Below are 22,744 nucleotides of genomic sequence, written 5' to 3'. Positions count from 1 at the left end.
GGAACACAAGCAGGGGGAGTGGGAGAGGAAGAAGCAGGCTCATAGCAGAGGAGCCTGATGTGGGGCTCGATCCCATAACGCCGGGATCACGCCCTGAGCCGAAGGCAGACGCTTAACCGCTGTGCCACCCAGGCGCCCCCCACCCACCCTTTCTGTCACCTGAACACTGCAGATAGTCTTACAAATAGCAGATTGGTACATATAATTTTGATCAGCACCATATTAAACATGTTAATATAGTAGCCACTGTTTATTGCCTGGCATAGCAAACTGCTGGGCTCTGTGTTGAATGTTTTGAATTTTTAAGTTAATTTACCTTGTTTACTGGTTAGCAAGGAGGAATTAAAGAGCCCTCAAGATTAACTTTAGTTGGCAGAACTGATTAGAACCTTCCAGAGCCCTTGTTCTTATCCCTACATGATATTATTCCTATATATACCATGTGTGAATTGACTTTAGGGGTTTATTATTTTTTTAGTATCAAGCTGATGAAAGCAGACTTATGAAATACACACTATTTATACCTATGTGTATCTCAACTGAAATGTTTTACGAGGGTATACAAAATACAGCGGACAAATGCAAATTAAGACTCAGAAAGTTGTGCAGATAGGTCAAGGTGGGGGATAGAATGAGGAAGCAGATATGAAAGCCAAAGGATATTTGGATCTAAACCTGAATTTGAAAGGGAGATGTGATCAATTCCATTTTTTTCATTTTCTTGTCAAGGTACATGTGCCTTCCTCTGAGACCTAATTTTCTTTTCCTTCTAGGTTGCATTTGTGCACTTTATTTGAATTTTACTTTGTATAAAAATGTGTCAAGGACTTTTAGTTTTTTTGTTCATCACATGAAAACCGAGTTTGAATACAACTTTTTCTAAAATCTCTGTAAATGTATACGTTATTCTAAGTGGTTTGAGAAATAACCTTTTGATGTTGAAAACTCAAAACATTTATCATGTACTATTTCAGAAAACACTTTGAAAATCACTAATCTACCTTCTAGTGGTCCCAAAATTCTTTCTTAAAAATTAAATTTACCAAAGAATGCAAATATTTTTGGCAGTTTAATCGTTTTGCTTCTTTATAGTAGCTTATTTAGCAGGAGTTGCCGCATAATATATAGAATGTGTTGTATTTTTAAAAAATATTTTATTTACTTATTTGTCAGGGAGAGAGAGAGAAATAGCATGGCGCACAACCAGGGGGAGCAGCAAGCAGAGGGAGAAGCAGGCTCCCTGCTGAGCAAGGAGCCTGATGTGGGACTGGATCCCAGGAGTCTGGGATCGTGACTTGCGCCAAAGGCGCCAAAGGCGGATGCTTAACCAGCTGAGCAGCCCAGTTGTCCCCGTGTTGCCTTTCTTAACTTTACTTTCTCTTGTGAACCCTCAAGGCGTCCTGACAAAATTAGTCTGACTACAGGTATACTTGATTGCTGATGAGTTCCTTAACACTTTGTTATTGTCAAAATGTACCTAGAAACATGGTTTTATTGCTAAGGCCAAAATGAAAAGGACCTTCTTAAAGTAACACAGCTTATTTTTGTATGTATGGTTAAAAGATGCTCTTTATTCATTTATTTAGGGCATCAGATGATTACTTTCCTTACTTAATTTTCTCAGTTGAAATGATACATTCAGTGAAGCTTTACCTGTATATGGCTAAGATGTTGTATTATATTGTATTTTTTTTTTGCTCTCTATTTCTCATTTGGAAAATGCAAATATGTGATTTAAGCTGGGAAGCAGTCAAATTGTTAACTTTTTAAAATACTCAAACCCCATTATACGTGCTTGAAAATAGGTGTTTTTTTTTTTTTACGAGAAACAGAAAATAGTAATGGGCAACCTAAAAATTTTCATATTAACTAATCACTTATTTCAAATTATAATAGAGGCAACAATATGTTTTTATGTATTTAAAAATACTGGGAGGGGCCCCTGGGTAGCTCAGTTGGTTTAGCGTCAGACTCTTGGTTTCAGCTCAGGTCATAATCTGAGAGTCATGAGATTGAGCCCCAAATTGGCTCCACGCTTAGCAAGGAGTCTGATTAGGATTCTTTCCCTCTTCCTCTCCTGGCTCTCTCTCCCCGTCTCTCTCCCTCCCTCCCTCTGTCTCTCAAATAAATTAAAATCTTTAAAAAATACTGGGAAAAGATTCTTTCATGGCACAGGAGTTGTACCATTAAGGTTTTTTTTTTTTTTAATTAAAGTATAATTAACATACAGTGTTATTAGTTTCAGGTGTACACTATAACGATTCAACAATTCTATACATTTCTCAGGGCTCATCAAGATAAGTGTATATTGTCTATTTCACCCAGCGTACCTATCAGTTCATTCTCTGTATTTAAGAATCTATATATATATTTTTAAAGATTTTATTTATTTATTCGACAGAGACAGCCAGCGAGAGAGAGGGAACACAAGCAGGGGGAGTGGGAGAGGAAGAAGCAGGCTCATAGCGGAGGAGCCTGATGTGGGGCTTGATCCCGCAACGCCGGAATCACGCTCTGAGCCGAAGGCAGACGCTTAACCGCTGTGCCACCCAGGCGCCCCAAGAATCTATATTTTCGTCTCTTTTTTTTCCTTTGTTATGTTTCATAAATTTCACATATGAGTGAAATCATATGGTATTTGTCTTTATCTGATTCATGTCATTTAACATTAATGCCCTCTGGGTCCATCCATGTTGTTGCAAATGGCAAGATTTCTTTGTTTTTAATGGCTGAGTAATGTTCCTCTGTGTGTGTGTGTATAAGGCATCTTTATCCATTCATCTATGGATAGACACTTGGGTTGATTCCATATCTTGGCTATTGTAAATAATGCTGCAATACACATAGGGTGCATATATCTTTTTGAATTACTGTTTTTGTTTTCTTTGGGTAAGTAGTAGTGGAATTCTTGGATCAGATGGTAATTCTATTTTTAATTTCTTGAGGAACTTCTGTACTATTTTCCACAGTAGCTGTACCAATTTGCATTCCCCCCAGTAGTGTTCCTTTTTTCTTCATCTGTGCCAACACTTGTTATTTCTTGTCTGTTTGATTTTAGCCATTCTGACAAGAGTAAAATGATGTCTCATTGTGGTTTTAATTTGTATTTTCCTGATTAATAGTGATGTTGAGCATTTTTTCATTTTTCTGTTGGCCATTTGTATGTATGTCTTTGGAAAAATTTCTAATCGGGTCCTCTGCCCATTTTTAATCAGATTGGTTTTTCTGGATGTTGAGTTGTACAAGTTACTTATATATTTTGGATAGTAACCCCTTATTAGATAATATCATTTGCAAATACCTTCTCCCATTTAGTGGGTTGCTTTTTGGTTTTGTTGATGGTTTCCTTCATTGTGCAAAAGCTTTTTATTTTGATGTAGTCCCAATAGTTTTTCTTTTGTTTCCCTTGCCTTAGAAGACATATCTAAGAAAATGTTTCTATAACCAATGTCAAAGAAATTACTGCCTATGTTTTCTTCTAAGAATTTTATAGTTTTTATAGGTCATTAATCCATTTTTGAGTTTATTTTTGTGTATGCTGTAAGGAAGTGGTCCAGTTTCATTTTTTTTTTGCATTTGCATTCTTTTATGTATTTAAAAAACATTAGGAAAAGATCCTTTCGTGGCAGAGGAGTTACATCACTAAGGTTTTTAATTAACCTGATTACATGTTCCATTTTTTTTTTAAATTTTATTTATTTATTTGACAGCAATAGAGACAGCCAGCAAGAGAGGGAACACAGGCAGGGGGAGTGGGAGAGGAAGAAGCAGGCTCCCAGTAGAGGAGCCCGATATGGGGCTCGATCCCAGAATGCTGGGATCATGCCCTGAGCCGAAGGCAGATGCTTAAGGACTGAGCCACCCAGGCGCCCCTACATGTTCCATTTCTTAACAGGATAACCTGCTGTTTTTATGGATCTTAGATGATTTATTTATTTTGCATTTTACATTTTTAAAACAAGATTTAAAGCAATTATTCATCATATAAACATAACCAGCAACAATCCAATTATTGTAGCTCAATAAATGATGGAAATAGATTCTCAAATCTTACTCCTGGTTACATCTTTCCTTGCTGACCTTAGGTTAACAATTTTAGCAAGCAAGACTAGAGCTAAATGTAGCTAGTAAGAATCAAAGCCAAGAAGTGAAGGTGAAGGTATTTGATAACTGCCAATAATTGCTACAAGTCGATTTGCTAATTTGGACTTAAACATAAGTCAAGGCCCGACTAGGGCCTTGCCAATTCCTAGCTTCATTGTAAATGGAAACTTCTTAAAGAGTTATATAATATTGGGGAAAGGCATCAATTATGTATCTGTTTTGGCAATTTCCATATCAGCAAAGAATTGATGAGATTTTTATCCCATCAACAAATCCTTATTAACAAACTGCCTGGGGCGCCTGGGTGGCTCACTCAGTTAAGTGTCTGCCTTCGGCTCATGTCGTGATCCCAGAGATCCTAGAGTCCCCACATTGGGCTCCTTGCTCAGCAGGGAGCCTGCTTCTCCCAATGCCTGCTGCTCCTGCTTGTGCTCTTTCTGTCAAGTAAGTAAATAAAAATTTAAAAAACAAAACAAAAACAACACCCCCAAAAAACAAAATGCCTTAGTCAGTTAGTTTAAACTAAAGCATGCTGTAGAATACAAACTTAAAAATCCCAATCTCAGCCTATCATTGCTTATGTTGTATGTCATGGGTGGATTGATTGCAGGTATGTGCCTTGTCCTATTCATTCTGGGTCCCAGAAGGAACATCCCCTACCTGGGACATTTGGGTCTCAAGGCAGAGAGAAAAGAGAGATGAAAAAGAACCATGTGATGGCTTCTTTTGCTTATATACATATAAATAATTTCCACTCACATTTTATTGGCCAAAGGAAGTCATGTGGCCAAGTTGGCTTCCTTTACCCACACACAGTGAGAGAGGGGCAGTGAATATTTTTAGTGTTTTTATCTGTTGTAGTGCCTTTCCATGTTCCTTTTCTTTTCTTTTGGTGGCAAAAAACATAACCAAATTTATCATCTTAATCATTTTTTTTGGTGTTAATTACATGCACATTGTTATGTAACAGATCTCTGGAACTTACTAATCTTGCAAAACTGAAACTCTATACCCATTGAACTCCCCTTTTCTCTCTCCCCACAGTCCCTAGCAACTACCATTCTGTTTTCTAAGAGTTTGATTAATTTAGATACCTTATATAAGTGGAATCATGTAGAATTTGTGGTGTGTGTATGTGTTTTTTTGTAATGGCTTATTTCATTTAGCATGGTTTTTTAAGGTTCATCACATTATAGCACATGGCAGGATTCTTTTTTTAAGGCTGAATAATTTTCCATTGTATTGTATATTCTACCCTTTTCTTCTGCCAATGGACATTTAGATTGCTTCCATCTGTTGACTGTTATGGAAATAGATTTTAATATCTAAGAATTTTTTGATTTAATTTTTTATTATGATATGTTAATCACCATACAGTACATCATTAGCTTTTGATGTAGTGTTCCATGATTCATTGTTCTTGTATAACACCCAGTAATATCTAAGAATTTTTTAAACATGACTTTTCCTATAAGATAACTCATCCATGTTGAGATTGGAATTTTCTTTCAAAGTGAAAATTGATTGAATGAAATTTTTCCGGGAGCTTATTGTTATCCATCAAGGTTTTGGCCTGATGTTTGTAAGCATTTGGAAGGCTTTAGGGAGTAAAAGCATCTTCATTTTGGATGTAGCTGTACGTAATCCTTTTATAATTTTTCACGTAACTTGTATGTGTAAAATTTAACCTAACCTGGGACACGATTTTTTTTTTCAAGTGAGTGTTTATTTTAGATTAGTTCTAGATGTATGGAAAAGTTAAGACAGTACAGGGTGTTCCCATAAATCACATATCCAAATTTCCTATTGCTAACATCTTACAGTAGCATGGAATATTTGTTACAATTAATGAACCAAACTGATACATTGTTATTAACTAATATCCATAGTATATTCAGATTTCCTTAGTTTTTAAGCAAAATTGAGGTGAAATTCACGTAACGTAAAATTAACCATTTTAAAGTGTATTTAAGTGACATTTAGTAATTCACAATGTTGTGCAACCACCACCTACATATCAAGTTTCAAAACATTTTCATTACCTCAAAAGAAAGCCCTGTACTTATTAAGTAGTTACTCCCTATTTATTTTTTAAGTTTATTTATTCATTTAATTAATCTGTGTACCCAGTGTGGGGCTCAAAGTCACTATCCTGAGATCAATAGTTGCATGATCTTCTGGCAGAGCCAGCCAGGCACCCCTTGAGTTAATTTTTTAATATCATGTGAGGGTAGGGATCCAACTTCATTCTTTTACATGTAGAAATGCACTTATCTCAGAACTATTCATTGAAGAGACAATTCTTTACCCATTGAATGTTCTTGGCACCCTTGCTGAAAATAAGTTTGCCATAGATATAGGTTTATTTCTTGCCTCTCAATTCTGTTTCACTGGTCTATGTGTCTTTCCTTATGCCAGAACCACACTGTCTTGATTGTTGCTGCTTTGTAGTAAGTTTTGAAATAAGGACATGTGTGTCCTTCTGCTTTGTTCCTTTTAAATATTGTTTTGGTTATTTGGAGCCTCTTGCAGTTTTATATGAGTTGGAGGATCATTTTTTCCATTTCTGAAAAGAAAAAGGCCTTTGGAATTTTAATAGGGATTGAACTAACTGTACCTCACTTTGGGCAGCATTGTTATCATCTGTTAAGCTCTCCAATCCAAGAACTGTATCCCCTAAAGGGGGATATATTGATATATTGTGTTTTTGTTTTCATTTGTTTCAAGGTATTTTCTAATTTCCTTTGTGATTGCTTCTTTGACCCACTGGCTGTTTAAGACTGTGTTTAATTTTCACCTGTTTGTGAATTTTCCATTTTTCTTTTGGGTTTTTTTTTTTTTTAAGATTTATTTATTTATTTATTTGACAGAGATAGACACAGCCAGCAAGAGAGGGAACACAAGCAGGGGGATTGGGAGAGGAAGAAGCAGGCTCATAGCAGAGGAGCCTGATATGGGGCTCGATCCCATAACGCTGGGATCACGCCCTGAGCCGAAGGCAGACGCTTAACCACTGTGCCACCCAGGCGCCCCTTTTCTTTTGGTTTTTTATTTACAGTTTCATTCCATGTTTGCCACAGAAGATACTTTGGATGATTTCAGTCTTTTAAAATTTATCAGTGCTTGCTTTGTGGCCTAACATATGGTCTTTCCTGGGGAATATTCCATGTGCATTTGAGAAAAATGCATATTTTGCTGTTTTTATGTGGAGTGGTCTATATATGTATTAGGTCTAGTTGGCTTAGGATGTTGTTCAAGTCTTCACTTGCTTTGTTGACCTGTCTAGTTGTCCTGTCTATTATTAAAAGTAGAAGTCTCCAGCTGTTTTGAACTTCTTCTCCTTTCGATTCTGTCAATTTTTGCTTCATACATTTTGGGGGCTCTGTTGTTAGGTGAGTGATTGTTTATAATTGTTATCCCTTTTTCCATTCTTTCTCTCCCTCTCCCTCTCTCTCTCTTAAAGTAAGCTCTAGGCCCAAGGTGGGGCTTGAACTCATCACCCTGAGATCACGAGTGGCATGCTGTACTGAGCCATCCAGGAGCCCCTCCATCCTTTCTCTTTTAACCTATTTGTGTTTTTGGATTTAAAGAAGTCCGTTGTAGACAGCATATAGTTGGATCATTTTTTTAAAAATCAATTTTGCTAATTTCTACCTTTAAATAGGCAAATTTAATCTATTTAAATTTAAAGTGATTACTGTTGGGGCGCCTGGGTGACTCAGTCCTTAAGCGTCTGCCTTCAGCTCAGGTCATGATCCCAGGGTCCTGGGATGGAGCCCTGCTCAGCCGGAAGCCTGCTTCTCCCTCTCCCGTTCCCCCTGCTTGTGTTCCCTCTCTCGCTATGTCTCTCTGTCAAATAAATAAAATCTTAAAAAAAGAAAAGTGATTACTGTTAAGGAAGAACTTACTTTTGGTATTTTGTTATTTGTTTTCTTTGTGTCTTATACCTGTTTGGTTTCTCAATTCCTCTCTTACTGCCGTCTTTGTGCTTATTTTATTTTATTTTTTGTAGTATACTATTCTCATTCTTGTTTCCTTTTTTGGTTTTCAGGGTTTTGTTTTTAAGTGATCACCCTGGGAATTTCAATTAATCTTTGTCTTAAAACAATCTGTTTTGAATTAGTACCACCTTAGTTACAATAGTGTACAAAAACTCTGCTCCTATCCAGCTCTCTCTCTCCCTCTTTGCTATAGTCACAAGTTTCATCTTCTTATATTATGTTCCCATTAACATGGATTTGTAATTTTTAAAATATATTTGAGGGGGCGCCTGGGTGGCTCAGTCATTGGGCGTCTGCCTTCGGCTCGGTGTGTGATCCTGGGGTCCTGGGATCGAGCCCCATATCGGGCTCCTCTACTGGGAGCCTGCTTCTTCCTCTCCCATTCCCCCTGCTTGTGTTCCCTCTCTCGCTGGCTGTCTTTCTCTCTGTCAAAAAAAAAAAAAAATCTTTAAAATATATTTGACATTTGTCTTTTCTTAAACAGTTTATTTATTTACTTATTTATTTATTTATTTATTTATTTATTTAAGCAATCTCTGTCCCCAGTGTGGGGCTTGAACTCACGACCCTGAGATCATGAGTTGCATGCTCCTCTGACTGAGCCAGCCAGGTGCACCTGGCATTTATTTTTCTTTTAAATTGTATAGGAGAAAAAGAGGAGTTACGAGCCAAAAATGCAACACTTTTGGCATTTGTATTTACTTATGTAATTACCTTTACTAGCATTCTTTTTTTCTTTGTATGGCTTTGAGTTTCTGTTTAGTGCTCTTTCGTTTCTGCCTGAAGAACTCCCTTTACATTTATTGTATGTCAGGTCTACTAGCCATGAACTCTATCAGCTTATGTTTATCTGGTAATGTCTTAATTTCTTCTTCATTTTTGAAGGATAATTTTGTTGGATGTAAGATTATTGGTTGACTTTTTTCCCCCTTTCAGCACTTTAAACATGTCATCCTACTGTTTTCTGTAATTTCTCCTGAGAAATCAGCTGTTAATCTTATTGAGGACTCCTTGTACCTGATGAATTGCTTCCCCTGTTTTCAAGATTCCCTGCCTTTTGTCTTTTGACATTTTGACCTAATGTGTCTCAGTGGGTATTTTTCTTTGTGTTCATTCTTCTTGAGGTTCATTGAGCTTCTTGGATGTCTAGACTTATATCTTATCAAATTTGGGAAGTTTTCATCCATTATTTCTTCAAATATTCTTTCTGCCCATTTTTCTCTTGCCTTCTGGGTCGCCAATTATGTGTATGTTGGTATGCTTGATGCTATGGTCTGAGTGTTTGTGTACCCCAAAATCTGTGTGATAAAATCCTGACTCCCAGAAATGATAGTGTTAGGAGTTAGGGCCTTTGAGAGGTGCTTATGTCATGAGGGTGGGAGCCCTCTTGAAGGGGATTAGAGCGTTTATGAAAAAGGCTCCAGAGAGCTCCAATGTAAACACACAGCTAGCAGGTGCCAGCTACAAGCCAGGAAGAGGGCCCTCACCTGACCACACTGGTACCTTGAGCTTGGGCTTTCCAGCCTCCAGAACTGTGAGAAATACATTTCTGTTGTTTATAAGTTACCCCAGTCTGTGGTATTTTGTTACAGTAGCCCAAATGGACTAAGACACTTGATGTCCTACAGGTGTCTTGGGCTCTGTCCATTCTTTTTTTTTTTTTTAATTCTTTTTCTTTTTTCAAGATTTTATTTATTTATTTGACAGAGAGGGAGATAGCCAGCAAGAGAGGGAACAGGGAGAGGAAGATGCAGGCTCCCAGCGGACAAGGGAGCCCAATGCGGGGCTTGATCTCAGGACCCTGGGATCACGCCCTCAGCCGAAGGCAGACGCTTAACCACTGAGCCACCCAGGTGCCCCTGTCCATTCTTTTTTCTTTAGGTTCCTCAGACTGGATATTTTCAATTGACCTGTCTTCAGATTTGCTGATTTTTTTCCTGAGAGTCAAATCCTCCATTCAAATTCTCTAGTGAATTTTTTCATTTCATTTATTATAATTTTTAGCTCCAGAATTTCTATTTGGTTTCTTCTTTATATGTATATATATATTAAGATTTATGTATTTATTTGAGAGAGAGAAAGTGAGCAGGGGAAGGGGCAGAGGGAAAGAATCTCAAGCAGACTCCCTGCCGAGTGCAGAGGCTGATGTGGGGACTGTGAGATCATGACCTGAGCCAAAATCAAGAGTCGGATGCTCAAGTGAGTCACCCAGGCACCCCTTTATTTCTTTGTTGTTATTTTCTGTTTGTTGAAAATGTTCTCCTGCTTTTCCTTTTGTCCTTTGTCCATGGTTTCCATTACCTCTTTCAGCATATTTAAGACCGTTTATTTAAAGTCTTTGTGTAGTAAGACCAGTTTCTACTTTCTGTTTCTGTTAATTTACTTCTGTATGGACCATACTTTTTTCTTTACATGTTGTTGAAAATGGGATGTTTTGAATATTGTGATTTGGTGACTCTGGAAATCAGATTCTTCTCCGTCCTCAGAGTTTGTTTTTGTTGTGTGCTGTGGGTTATAGTTATTTGTTTTGTGAATTTTCTAAGCTATTCTTGTAAACTCTATTCTTTGTTGTGTTTGTTCTCTAAATTTCTGTTTCATTAGTTTGTAGTCAGCTCAACATTGCTAGAGATTTTCTTGAATGCCTGGAGCCAAAAATTGAAAGGGAAGAAGCCCCTGACTTGCAGAAACAGCTCTGTGTTATAGGCTCTGTGTTATAGCTGTCCTTCGGTGCTTAGACTCATTACAGCTCTGCCTTACCCTTCTTTTCCTGCTTGTGCCTAGCAGAGGGTCAGTCAGAGGTGAAAGCTTAGGCTCTTATCAGGTCTTTTCTGAGCATTTGTCCTGCCCTGGCTAGGTGTGGCTTCCTAAATTTTATCTTTAGGATATCAAGGCACTTTTCAGTGCCCTAATTTCCCAAAGAAACTCTCTCCAGCTTTTCCTCCCAAGCTTTTGATGTGTCCTTTTGTCTCAATTGAAATCTTTTGCCCCAGGGGACAGCAAGTTATTACTGGCCTTACAAGATTTTTGAGTGATGCCCTCTGTTTAACTGCTTTTCTGCCCAAAGAGAGTTCTAAGTTAGGTAAAACAAAGACAAACACTTTGTGTGAGTTCTTCAAGTAGCCCACAGACAGGTCAAGACAGACAAACAGAATTCTTTAGAATCAGGTCTGCTTTGCTCTCTCTGTAGCCAGGGACTAAGTTCCCATATTGGAAATGGAGGCTTTTTAAGACCACTGTGGGCCACAGGGAGAGGCAAGGGCAAGCAGTAAAAATGCTGCAAAGCTTTCTCACTGTTTCAAGTTGCCTGTTTCTTGATTCATTGTTGACTGAGTTGCTGTAAATCTCTATTTTCTGGAGTTGTGATAAAAGTGATTTTGACAGTTTGCTTGATTTTTCAGTGAACTGTGGTGGGATGGGCCTTTGGAACTACCGACTCAACCATTTTCACTGATGTCACTCAAGAATTTAAAAAATGATTTATTGTGATATTTTACTTTAATGAGTGGATCCAAAAAATGACATTAATGCTTATACAAATTTTTAATAGGATGGAATCCGACGTGGTCGACCCAGAGCAGATACTGTCCGGGATCTAATAAATGAAGGAGAGCATTCATCCAGCAGAATCCGTTGTAACATCTGTAATAGGGTGTTTCCACGGGAGAAATCACTTCAGGCTCACAAAAGGACTCATACAGGTAAGTTGAGTAGAAGTAATACTTAAAGGTGATTTGATGTTTGGGCCCATAAATTAATATGTTAGTTGCCTTACATTTCCTTATTGTGAAATTTTTCTAATAGGCATTGTATAGTCCATTTCTTTTTTTTGTAGGAAGGAATGGTTTTCTCAACATTGGTACCATGTGACTTCTAAAGGTACCATGGTAATTAATCTAGTTGTCGTAGGAATGTTATTGCTAAATTAGTTCTTTCATTCTGCCTACCTGAATTTTACTTGATAGGCCCTTGCGTTGTTTGTATAATTGTTAAAACTGTTTTGTAAGCCAAATACTAAAACACTATGTGTCAAGTGTTTAGCAGAATTTCTAGAATCCTCAGTGTGTCATCAGTATGTTTGACCTAGCCATCTAATCTAAGGTGAAGTATAAGTTTTCAGAATTAAATGTACTGTGGGTAGCTAAACCAGGACTATCACATAGCTTTCTTTGTATAGAGAAGCTATACTTATATTTTAAATGCCATATTTAAAAGCAAAGAAATAATAGAGAGCGCCCTTGTTCTTTCCGTAGAGAAAGTTGGCCCCAGAAGAAGGAGCCTTTTGGTTTTAATAATGGTATTCAATAATTTACAGATGAGGAAACTGAGGCACCAAAAAATTAATGACCACTGCCTTACAGCTCCCCACACCCTTGAATCCAGGGTGGTGCCTGCCAATGCCGTAGCATATGTGGCTCCTGAGCACCTGAGTCCAATTGAGGTGGGCAGCTTGTGTAAAATATGCTTAGTATGAAAAAGAGTAAACAATGTCCTTAATGACTTTGATATTGATTGCATATTGAAACTATAATATTTTAGATATTTGGGGTAAATAAAATATATTATCAAAATTAATTTCACCTGTTTCTTTTTGGTTTTGTAATGTGGTTACTAGAAGTGGTTCACATCATATTTCCATTGGGCAGTACTGGTCTAGAGCTTGGCTTTTAAACCTTAGTTACCTGTTTTTTTCACTGTGTATGTGGGTCACCACCCAGTTTTTGTTTCTTTGTTTTTGGAAAGATACATTTTAATAATATGCTAGAATATAGTCTTCTTAGCTAAATTCCTGGAAAAGGGTAAAGTTTTAATTTTGAATCATTATAAACCAAGGTGGCCAAGAGGTTTTGACTTTAGGTACCATTCAGTAAAACCATTACTAAATGAAATATCTGGTTTTGAGAATTTTCAGATTTTTTTCAATCTAATTAGTCTGAAATACCCCCAAATAACTGGTTCACAGGCCATAAAGTATGTGTTGCCAGTGTAGAAAATGTTCAGGACCCTGTGGCATAATGTTAAGATCCCTGAGTCTCAGGCCTGATCTGCCACCAATCTACCATGTGTCACCCCAATACTTTCAGGCCTTGGCCTGCTGTGCTGTGTGCCGGAGAACTGAGCTCAAGATATGCATGGTATGGCTAAGTCCCAGTATGTAAATGCTTTGTAAGAAACTTTCCTCTTAATATTTTAAGCCCCCATATCTTGTGTTTTATTAATTTGTGTTTATATAATCATTTACTACATTTCTAAATAATGAGAAACTAGGGAGAACTTGTGAACAGTTCTCTGAGTCATATGGGAAGGACCAGTGCATAATTCTTATCAAAGAATGACTTTTCAAAAAATAACAAGTTTAATTATGGTTGAGCAATATTTTCAAGCACTTTCTCAAGCCTAGCACTGCGTTGTATGTATGAATTGCAGTGGAGTACCAAGTATTATACATCTTTGTATCAGGAGAGTACCAGGATACGAAAGTAACAGTGGAGACTGAGTTTGTGAAGGGTTACATAGTTCAGTTATTTGGAGGTAGCAGGGAGGTAGGAGGAATTTCACTGAGAACCTGTAGCACTGGGAAGATTTGGATGGGCAGAGAAGATTGGATTTTCAAGTAGAATGAGATGAGGAACAGCCTTATGGAATGAATCTCAGGAGTGAAGTAAAGATAAACCCTGCCCTCTAACCCAGTGGCTGTAGTGCGGCTGTTAGGGGACCATTGAAAGTCAGCAGATCATTTTCACTTGTTCAAGGGCTGTAGTAGGGTTTGAAGTGATTTAGGAGGTAGTTCAAATGACAAAAGCAAGTGTTCCTTGTCGTTCACTCCAGAAGTGCTGTGCAGGGAATAGAGCTCAGCTAGGGTTCCTTCTGGATGGGAGGGTCTGCCAGTCTGACCAGGGAAAGTTGCAGTGGGAAGGAAAGCAGGAGTGGGAGAGCTAGTGATTTGGATTATGGGGAGAAAAATGACTGGATAAGCCAAAGATAACTTCAAGGCTTTCAACCTGGGAACGTAAAAAGGTCAAGGCCTAAGGACAGTATTACTGTGCTTGCCAGTGGAGAGCTGCTTGGTACCATCGAAGTGCTGCTGTCAGCATTAACACTTGCAGCTCTGTAGAGGCTGTGACATGTTTTATTATTGTTTGGAGTCATGACCTGTATAGAGGTTGATTGTCTCTGTCCCTTTCTCTTCTCACCTTATTGTCTCAGGAGTAATACATCGTATTTGTCTACTTAGGTGAGAGGCCCTATCTGTGTGACTATCCAGACTGTGGAAAAGCCTTTGTTCAAAGTGGACAGCTCAAAACACATCAGCGTCTTCACACCGGAGAGAAACCTTTTGTTTGTTCAGAAAATGGTATGGTGTTAGGACTTAAGTTTATGTAATAACTGGTTGTGAGTTAAAAGTTAAAATATCTTTTACTTGAGGTTTTTTTAGGAGGAGAGATTTTGATGTAAATTTTATAAAACATCATAAGCTCTCTTTCTAAATTGTGATCCATGCTCGTTGTCTGGGAAATGATTGATTTTTAAATAAAATATTCTTTTTAGATGAAAATCTTCAAGGGTAGTTAAAAACAGTCTATTCAGGGGGTACCTGGCTGGCTCAGTCGGCACAGTGTGACTCTTGATCTTGGGGTTGGGAGTTTGAGCCCCATGATGGGCAGAGAGATTATTTAAAAAAATAATAGTATATTCAGTTAGCGGTGGTGGAAAGATCTATAAAAGTAAATACAGCCTTTATTGTAGGCTTTTATTTTGGTTTTAAACTTTTTAACTATTAAATTGAAGGAAACACATCATTGTCTAAATTTTCAATAAAGGGGGAGATTTTACCATCTTACTGCCACTGTTAGTAATTTCTTATCACTTTTCTTAGGTGATTTTCTAAATCTCTTATCACAGTTTCTTGAGATGTTTTCCTTGAATATTTTTACATAGTTATACCTGAAATTCAGTATAGTTTTGTGCTGTTGCTCTGTGGTTCTCTTGATTGTTGTCAGTTGTTACAAATGTCTACACTCTTTTCTCCAGAAACCAATATTGCACTGTATGTTAACTAACTAAAATTTAAATTAAAAAAAAAAACCCACAAATGTTAACACACTTTCATTTGCTTAAGCATATGCATAATGATTGACTCAATGTTGGATATTGAATATTTGTTTTTAAAGTTTGTTTGTTGCCAACAAAGCTGAGGGGCATGGCTTCCTCCATAAAGCTTTGTGCATCTTACGGGATGTTTCCTTACAATAGATTCCAAAAATGGAATTCTTAGGTCAGAGGTTTTGACCATTTTTGCTAATAAATCACTTTCTGGTGGGGTTGATGCATTTATGTGGCCGTGACTAAGAGGTGAAGGAACTGCTTCCCCTTAGGGTGTTTTTTTTTTTTTTTTTCCTCCAAGTTATAGAATGCTAAATCCCATGGTCTTAATTTACTTTTCTTGGATACCAGGGAAACTGAACATTTTCCACGTCTGCTGGATGTCCAGATTCTGATAAGTGTTTCCCTCTATGTTTTGAAGGCTGCCTAAGCAGATTCACCCATGCAAACCGCCACTGTCCGAAGCACCCTTATGCCAGGCTGAAACGGGAGGAGCCCACAGACGCTCTCAGTAAGCACCAGGCTGTGGACAACCAGGCTGCCGCCGAGTGGTTGGCCAAGTAAGGTTCTCCCTGCACTCCACTGCAGAACACCGCCCAGCACCTGGGTTGATGTTGGGAGCTCTGACAGTTCTCTCGTTTTAAATAAGTTGCTTTTGTATACATTTTATAAAATAACTGGAAATGGTGCTTTATTTCTTTAAACCACAGAATTGTTAGGAGTGGCATGAGGATCTGGTGTGTGATAGAAAACAAATACATGATATTAATTAGTCTGAGTGCCCAGCCCACAATTTATTTTAAAAACAAGAGTTTTCCTCATTTTCTAAGTGTTTTATATGTATTGTATTCCACAGTGCAGTGTCTCTCCATTTTCTTTCTATTAGTTATGTGCTGATTATTACTGGGATACAGCTTAGAGGTTCTTCTAAAGTAAAGTTCTACAAAGCACCCAGTTTAATTCTTTTTTTTTTTAATGGCACCAAGGGGGCCAGTATAAAAAATTGTTTCTAAAGGTATTTTGATTTAAGGAGTCATTCGTTGTGTACAAACCAGCCTCAGCTGGTCGGGACCCTCCCTACTTCGGATTCCTCTGCACTGAGGATGAAGTCTGGATCTCTGTTGTAGCTCTGCCTCGCTCTGGCAACGTAACTGTCTCCAGCTCCCCGGGCCTCCTGTTTGTCCGCACCACTCTCACTGGCTCCCCGGCTTCTGCTCCCTGCTCCCTCTGCCCAGAATGCCGCTTTCCTCTTCATTTACCTACTCTGCTCTTTCTTCGTTTCTTATCGGGGTCGAACATCGCTTCAGGAAGTTCTTCCCTAACCTGCTCACTAACCCCCAGAACAAACAAGGTTAGACCAACTTAATGTGCTTTTACAACACACTGTGTTTTCTCTTTCAAAACCTTTATCACACACTTATTTATTTGTTCAGTGTCTCTCCTCCCTGCTGGACCAGAAGCTCCACTTGGGGAAGCAACGTGTTCATCTTGTTTACTGCATCACTTCCGCCCTCCTTCTTCCTTCCTACCTGGCCTCCGCCACCCCATTAACTCTAATTTTGTCCAAGTTAGAAATTTCTTGGTCATTTTGCCTTCGTCTTCTCTTTCTCCACCTACTCAGTGACAGACTGATGGATTCTACTCAGTGTAAAGTCGAAACCCTTTATTATGGCATTCAAAATCCTTGATTGCCTGGTTCCTGCTGACCTTGCTAAGCTTCTTTGCCATTCTCTGTTCCTAGTTGTCCTTCAAGTCATACTGAACTATTTGCATGCCTTTTTTTATACCTTTGGGTATTGACCAAATTTTTCCAGTTTGAGATGTCTGGATTTCCTGAAATCTAGTAGTTGTATTATTTTTGTGTGTGTAATTTTAAAAACAGCTTTACTGAGGTACAATTGACACATGATAGATTATACACATTTAAAGTGTATAATTTGATCTGTTTTGAACATATGTGTACACCTGTGAAACCATCATCACAATCAAGATGATGAAAATATCCATCACTTCCAAAAGTTTCCTCTTGCCTCTTTGTAATTCATTGCTCCTGCCATTCCTTGCTTTCTTGCTCCCCACACAACAGTGATCTGCTTCCTGTTACTATAAACTTGTTTGCATTTTCTAGATTTTTATCCAAATGGAGTCATACAGTATGTACTTCTGTTGTCTGGCTTCTTTTACTCAGTGTAATTATTTTGGAATTCATCCATGTTGTTAACTATCAGTGGTTTATTCTTTTTTTTTTTTTTTCCAGTTTAGGGTTTTTTGGTTTTTTTTTACTTGAAGTATAGTTGGCGCACACTGTTATATTAGTTTCAGGTGTACAACATAGTGATTTGCCAAGTCTATACATTATGTTTGCTCACCTCAAGTGTAGCTGCCATCTGTCACCTTACAACCCTAGTTTCATTCCTTCTTACTGTTGAGTAGTAATCCATTGTATGGATACACCTCAACTTATTCATTCACCTGTGGCTGGGCATTTGGGTTGTTTTTGCCTATTACAAATAAAGCTATGAGTGTTAATATACAGGTCTTTGTCTGGGACATTTTTGTATGAGGTGCTACTCTTCTTTAAATACACCTTTCTTCAGTTACCTAAAGGTGGGACATTTTTTCTAGGGAATTATCAGTTGGCTACCTAAAAGAATAATGGTGGTACCTCTATGTGTTACAGATACTAATCTGTCATATGTGGGTTTCAGGTTTCTCATAGTTAACTCTGTCAGAAGTCACCATCCCTCTGTGAATAGGATAAATAGGTCTCTAATGATCATTCTACTTTTTTAAAGTTTCTTTTTTGAGGTATAATTGACATATAACATTTGTTCTATTATTGTGTATTTTACTATAGTCTACTTCATGTGATCTTAAAGGCAGCTCTCATTAATTGACAAAAACCCATGATAGAGATTGGAGTAGAAGACCCAGAACTGCCAATTTTTGATTTTTGGAAATCTGAGCAAGTTCAATTTCTTGACCTTGAACATTTTCCTCCGTAATGGGAAATATATGTAATATATGTGAAATTACTTTATAGCTTTATAAATTAAAACACAGAAAATAATACCGTGGTAAAGTACTTGTTTTCAAAAGAAAAATAAACATTTGACAAGGTCGTGTATACTCATAGCTCATGTGCATGTGTTTCATATAGGTACTGGGAAACAAGAGAGCAGCGCGCCCCCACCTTGAAAGGAAAGCTCGTTCAGAAGGCCGATCAGGAGCAGCAGGACCCTCTGGAGTACCTGCAGTCCGACGAGGAGGACGATGAGAAGCGCGGTGCCCAGCGCCGGCTGCAGGAGCAGCGGGAGCGCCTACACGGAGCCCTTGCTCTCATAGAGCTCGCCAACCTGACCGGAGCGCCGCTCCGCCAGTAGCCTGAACACTGACTCTTCCACTGTACAAAAGTACTGCCCAGCGTACTTAAAAAGTAGATCCGTGGGCGTAAGCTAAGCACCTTATTTGCTTATCATAGGCTGCTATTCTGTAGAAATTTATGAAGAATGTCATTGCCCCATAATATGGGGTGAGAGAGAATTGCACTTTTTTTATATGGTAATGGATTTGTTGTAAAGTTTAAAGTATTTTGTAAATATGGGACTTCTAGTACAGGGTAGAAAAGGACATATTGTGGGAAGCTAGATTTTGCAAGTTTAATGCATTCATTGGAAGCAGTTCTCACAGGAAGCACTTTCTGAATAAGACACTTATATGAAACACAGAATGGTACATGTAGCCAAAGAACGTTGAAATGGATTATTTGTAAGATCATTTTTAACAATGTATATTAGTATGTTGAACAATACTGTAAACACTGAAGCAAGCCAGAAAGTATAAGATACGTGTGTAAGATGTGTGTTTTTAAATTGCAAAATAGTGTGCCTAATGAGAAGCGGAAAACTGACTATTTTGGAAGATGTTCTAAGTTACGGACTTTGGAAGAAACGAGATTTTTGAGGATCTTGGTAAGATGCACAGTAGTTGAGAATTTTCAGAATTGGAGTAATATCATTCTTATTCTATCTTTCTGAGGCTTTACAACTTGCTATGATGTTTAGGTTTGAAAAGCACTTGGCATCCCTATTATGTTAACTTGGGAACTTTTGCACGTTGCATATTTCTCATTTGCTGAAATTGAGTGATTAATCTTGCAAAGTTTAGGTAACTTGGTAACTGGTTTTTTTGTTTTTTTGTTTTTTTTATATTATGGGCCCTGTAATGAGATTTGGCACTTGGATTTTTATTAATAAAAGGGACATCTACAGGGTGGTTTTGTAGGGAACTGTTTTAGATCTTTTGTTAGCAAACACTAAATTTTAATTGTACTGCTTATTTAGAATTATTAGCAAATGGAAGCCTCCTATTTATATTTTCAGTGCATAAAGCCATCTTCTTGCTTTACTTCAGAATAACATGCCAAGCTATTTTGTGTTCACTAAATTTAGTTATCAGTTAAACACTGCAGAAAATATTAGCTACTCAAATAAGTAGGTTTCTGGAATAGTTTCAACTGCAAGTGTGTTAACTTGTGTGGTGGTTTTAAGCCATTTTTCCAAATAGATGAAGTTTTTAAATACCACTTTATGTACTGAAGCATGAACAGAAAAATCAAGACCTGAGCAGTTCACCTCCTTTATGTGTAGGCATAAATCTCCATCATTTAAGCTTTTGTTTAAGCAGAAACTAAATGACATGCATAGCATGGTAATTTGATAGACTGCTTAATTGGAATAAATCTCAGAGTAATAGAGGGAAGTATGGGCTCTTCAGCTCCTTTTTTTTTTCTTTTTTGAAGTAGTAGCCTACGGATGTAGTTTAAACATTATCTAAAATGTAGGCTTCTTTGTCCAAAAATTCCAGTGTGTTGCAGTACACAGGTAGTTTAAAATGCATAGCCATGGGGAAGGGGTGGTATGTAAATGTCTTGGAAAGAAGCAAAAGTGTGAAAGGTGATAGTAACAAATAATGTGTATGAATGAGGACATACTTTAAAAATGTAATTCCTCTGTACAGTAAATTACAAATCTTGAGGGATTTTTTTTTTGTAATAAGAGAATTTATATTTGTAATGGTCTAAGAATTTTGTTTGTAATCTGGTATATAGAATTTTAACTTGGAGCACTTATAAGCACAGTAAGAGACTGTAGCATCAGAACTTTCATGGTTTAGGTTTCAGCATTTTCTCTAGAATTTTTCCTCTCAAATATAACTTAAATGAACTATGAAAAGTAACACTCATCAGTCTTGGGAAATTTAAAATTTGATGAACTTACCTGAAAAAGGAAGGGCAGTAAAATTGTATTAAAAAATACAAATACGTCCCAACTCACAGATAATAAAATTTAAGGCCTTCAAAAGTAAGGGTTTTTGTTTGTTTTTCTGGTCAGCTTTTGTCAACTATAATAGTTATGTTCACAAACATTTTTTATTTGTGTAATTGGAAGTTTAAGAAATTATTACAACTAACTATAGAAATATTTAAAATGTTCTTTTTTGATATAAGCTATATACTTGGACAAAATACATTGGCATCTAAAATTTGAGGTGTGTTAAGACTGCTTTTTGTTTTAAAAATGTGGTTTACATTCAAATTTTTGAAGTGTTTTATGCTTCATATGGCTCAGTTGTAGTTTGGCAGAGATAACAGCATAAGAATAAACATGCTGTAATTTTAAAAGATGCTTTGAATAAAAATTTATTTTAATTTACAGTTTAAAGTACATGATCATTCTTGAACCCTTTATACTTTGTCTTCCTATCAACAATATGATAACCATAATAAAAAATTGAAAAGATAGAAATGTCACCTATAGTCCTGCATCCTCCCATATTGTTATTTGGGGCGTTTTATATTTCATTTCCAGTCTCCTCTCAGGCATCTGTTTAATGTAGTAGAAACCATAGTGTGAATTGCTTTTTCTTACTTAAAATTATGGCCTTTAAGATTGTACATATTAATTTAACTTCCTCATCTGGTTCATTATTACAGTGTTCAGGATACACTGGTGTGGATAAGTACTGCCAGCTCTATTCCAGGCCTAGGTAAGGGTGATCAGGAACTGGGAAACAGACAAGCAAATTGGTTTAATTTTGTCATTATTTATCTTTAGTCATAATACTTGCAATAATTAAGATTCAGCCTGTCTAGGCTTTAAGCAAAAGAATTTCACATGCAACTCTTCAATGTGAGTTGTGATCAGAGTTAGGATGAGATTTTGACAGCCACTTCAGATCCTGGAAGTTTATATGTAGAAGAAAATTAAATGCAAGTATGATTAAGGCTGTTATTAAAAGTGGGTTTACTGTTTTGCAGCCAAAACTTATTTGGAGACTCACTGGAAACTAAATTGATCTTTTTAAAGGGAATTATCCAAAATGACTTCAAGTTCAGAGTTTTTGGTTCAACTGGAATGAGACTTCATTTTCGATTTCATTTCATTTCATTTCATTTATTTAAGTAGGCTCCATGCTGGGCAGGGCTTGAACTCAAGACTCTGAGATCAAGACCTGAGCTGAGATCAAGAATCAGCTGCTTAACCTATTGAGCCCCCCAGGTGCCCCATTTTCTATTTTAAAATGGTCTTAACGTGCGTTTGCTTTTTTATTTTGGGTCATGTGGGGTCTTACTTTCTGGCTTTTTTAGAGCTAGTTATTTGTTAGAAGTTCTGCTTTAGTTCTTATCAGTGCTGAAAATGTGCCTGGTTGTTCAAGTGCCTACAACAGGAACAGTTGTATGTGGCATTAATCGTTAGGCTCAAACATTTCTTCAACTTGAAATCTTTAGCTTTTCTAAAAAGCTAAAATTTCACATTTCTAAAGTTACTTATTGAGAATAAAATATGGGACACTTACTGAAAAAATGCTACATCAGATAGAGTGTGGTCAGAATAGGCAGTTCCAGGAGGCTCTCCTTCAATGAACAACAAACACAAGCTAGTTGCTATTCAGGGAGGGGCCCTGAGTTCGGAGAGAACGAGCCATAAAGCACCTGGAGGCAAGAAAAGACTTGAGACTTTGCACCCGCCTTAACCCTTGTTACTCCTACGTATTTACTGGAGAGAAACGAACACAGACATTCACACAAGAACTTGTACGTTTAAGGTTCCTGGAAGCATTTGGTATAATGGCCCTAAATGGAACAAGCAACATGCCCATCAACTGGTGAATAAACTGTCGTCCTACTCTGCAATTTAAAGAAACAGAAGAGGGGTGGCTAAAGCCATAAACAGTGAGAGCCTTGAAAGAGTCCGTACTTAGATGAAACTTCTATAAAGTTCTAGAAGAGGCAAATGTAACTCGGCAGCAGAATCAGAAAGAGATGGGATTGACTTCAGTGGGGCACAAAGGGCTATTTGAGGTCATGGGATATGTGTTGATTTGGGTGGTTACAGGAGAGGACCCACTTGTCAAAACAACGAAGTGTGGGCTCATGAAACCTGCATTTCCTTTTACCTAAATTATAGCTTAAAAAGTGTAGGGGGATAAAAGGCAAAACAAACTCTCAGGCCAAACGGAAGCCTTGCTCCCCAGGA

The 22,744-nt window shown here is 37.5% G+C and overlaps 1 protein-coding gene across 1 annotated transcript in view; it reads left to right on the top strand.

Moving 5' to 3' along the window:
- The window catches only part of ZNF367 (zinc finger protein 367), a 24,386-nt gene extending 3,464 nt beyond the window's left edge, over window positions 1-20,922 (top strand). The window contains exons 2-5 of the mRNA XM_034647032.1: window positions 11,653-11,803; window positions 14,338-14,457; window positions 15,628-15,766; window positions 18,367-20,922. Of these exons, the coding sequence (XP_034502923.1) occupies window positions 11,653-11,803; window positions 14,338-14,457; window positions 15,628-15,766; window positions 18,367-18,589 (633 nt within the window). The 3' untranslated portion in view covers window positions 18,590-20,922. The remainder of the gene's footprint in view (window positions 1-11,652; window positions 11,804-14,337; window positions 14,458-15,627; window positions 15,767-18,366) is intronic.
- Window positions 20,923-22,744: the final 1,822 nt, after the last annotated feature.

This window comes from Ailuropoda melanoleuca, chromosome 17 (assembly GCF_002007445.2).
Source record: "Ailuropoda melanoleuca isolate Jingjing chromosome 17, ASM200744v2, whole genome shotgun sequence".
In the NCBI taxonomy this organism is placed as follows: Eukaryota; Metazoa; Chordata; class Mammalia; order Carnivora; family Ursidae; genus Ailuropoda; species Ailuropoda melanoleuca.
The sequence above is the reverse complement of the archived record's forward strand: the minus strand, read 5'-3'. Positions and strand labels throughout refer to the sequence as shown.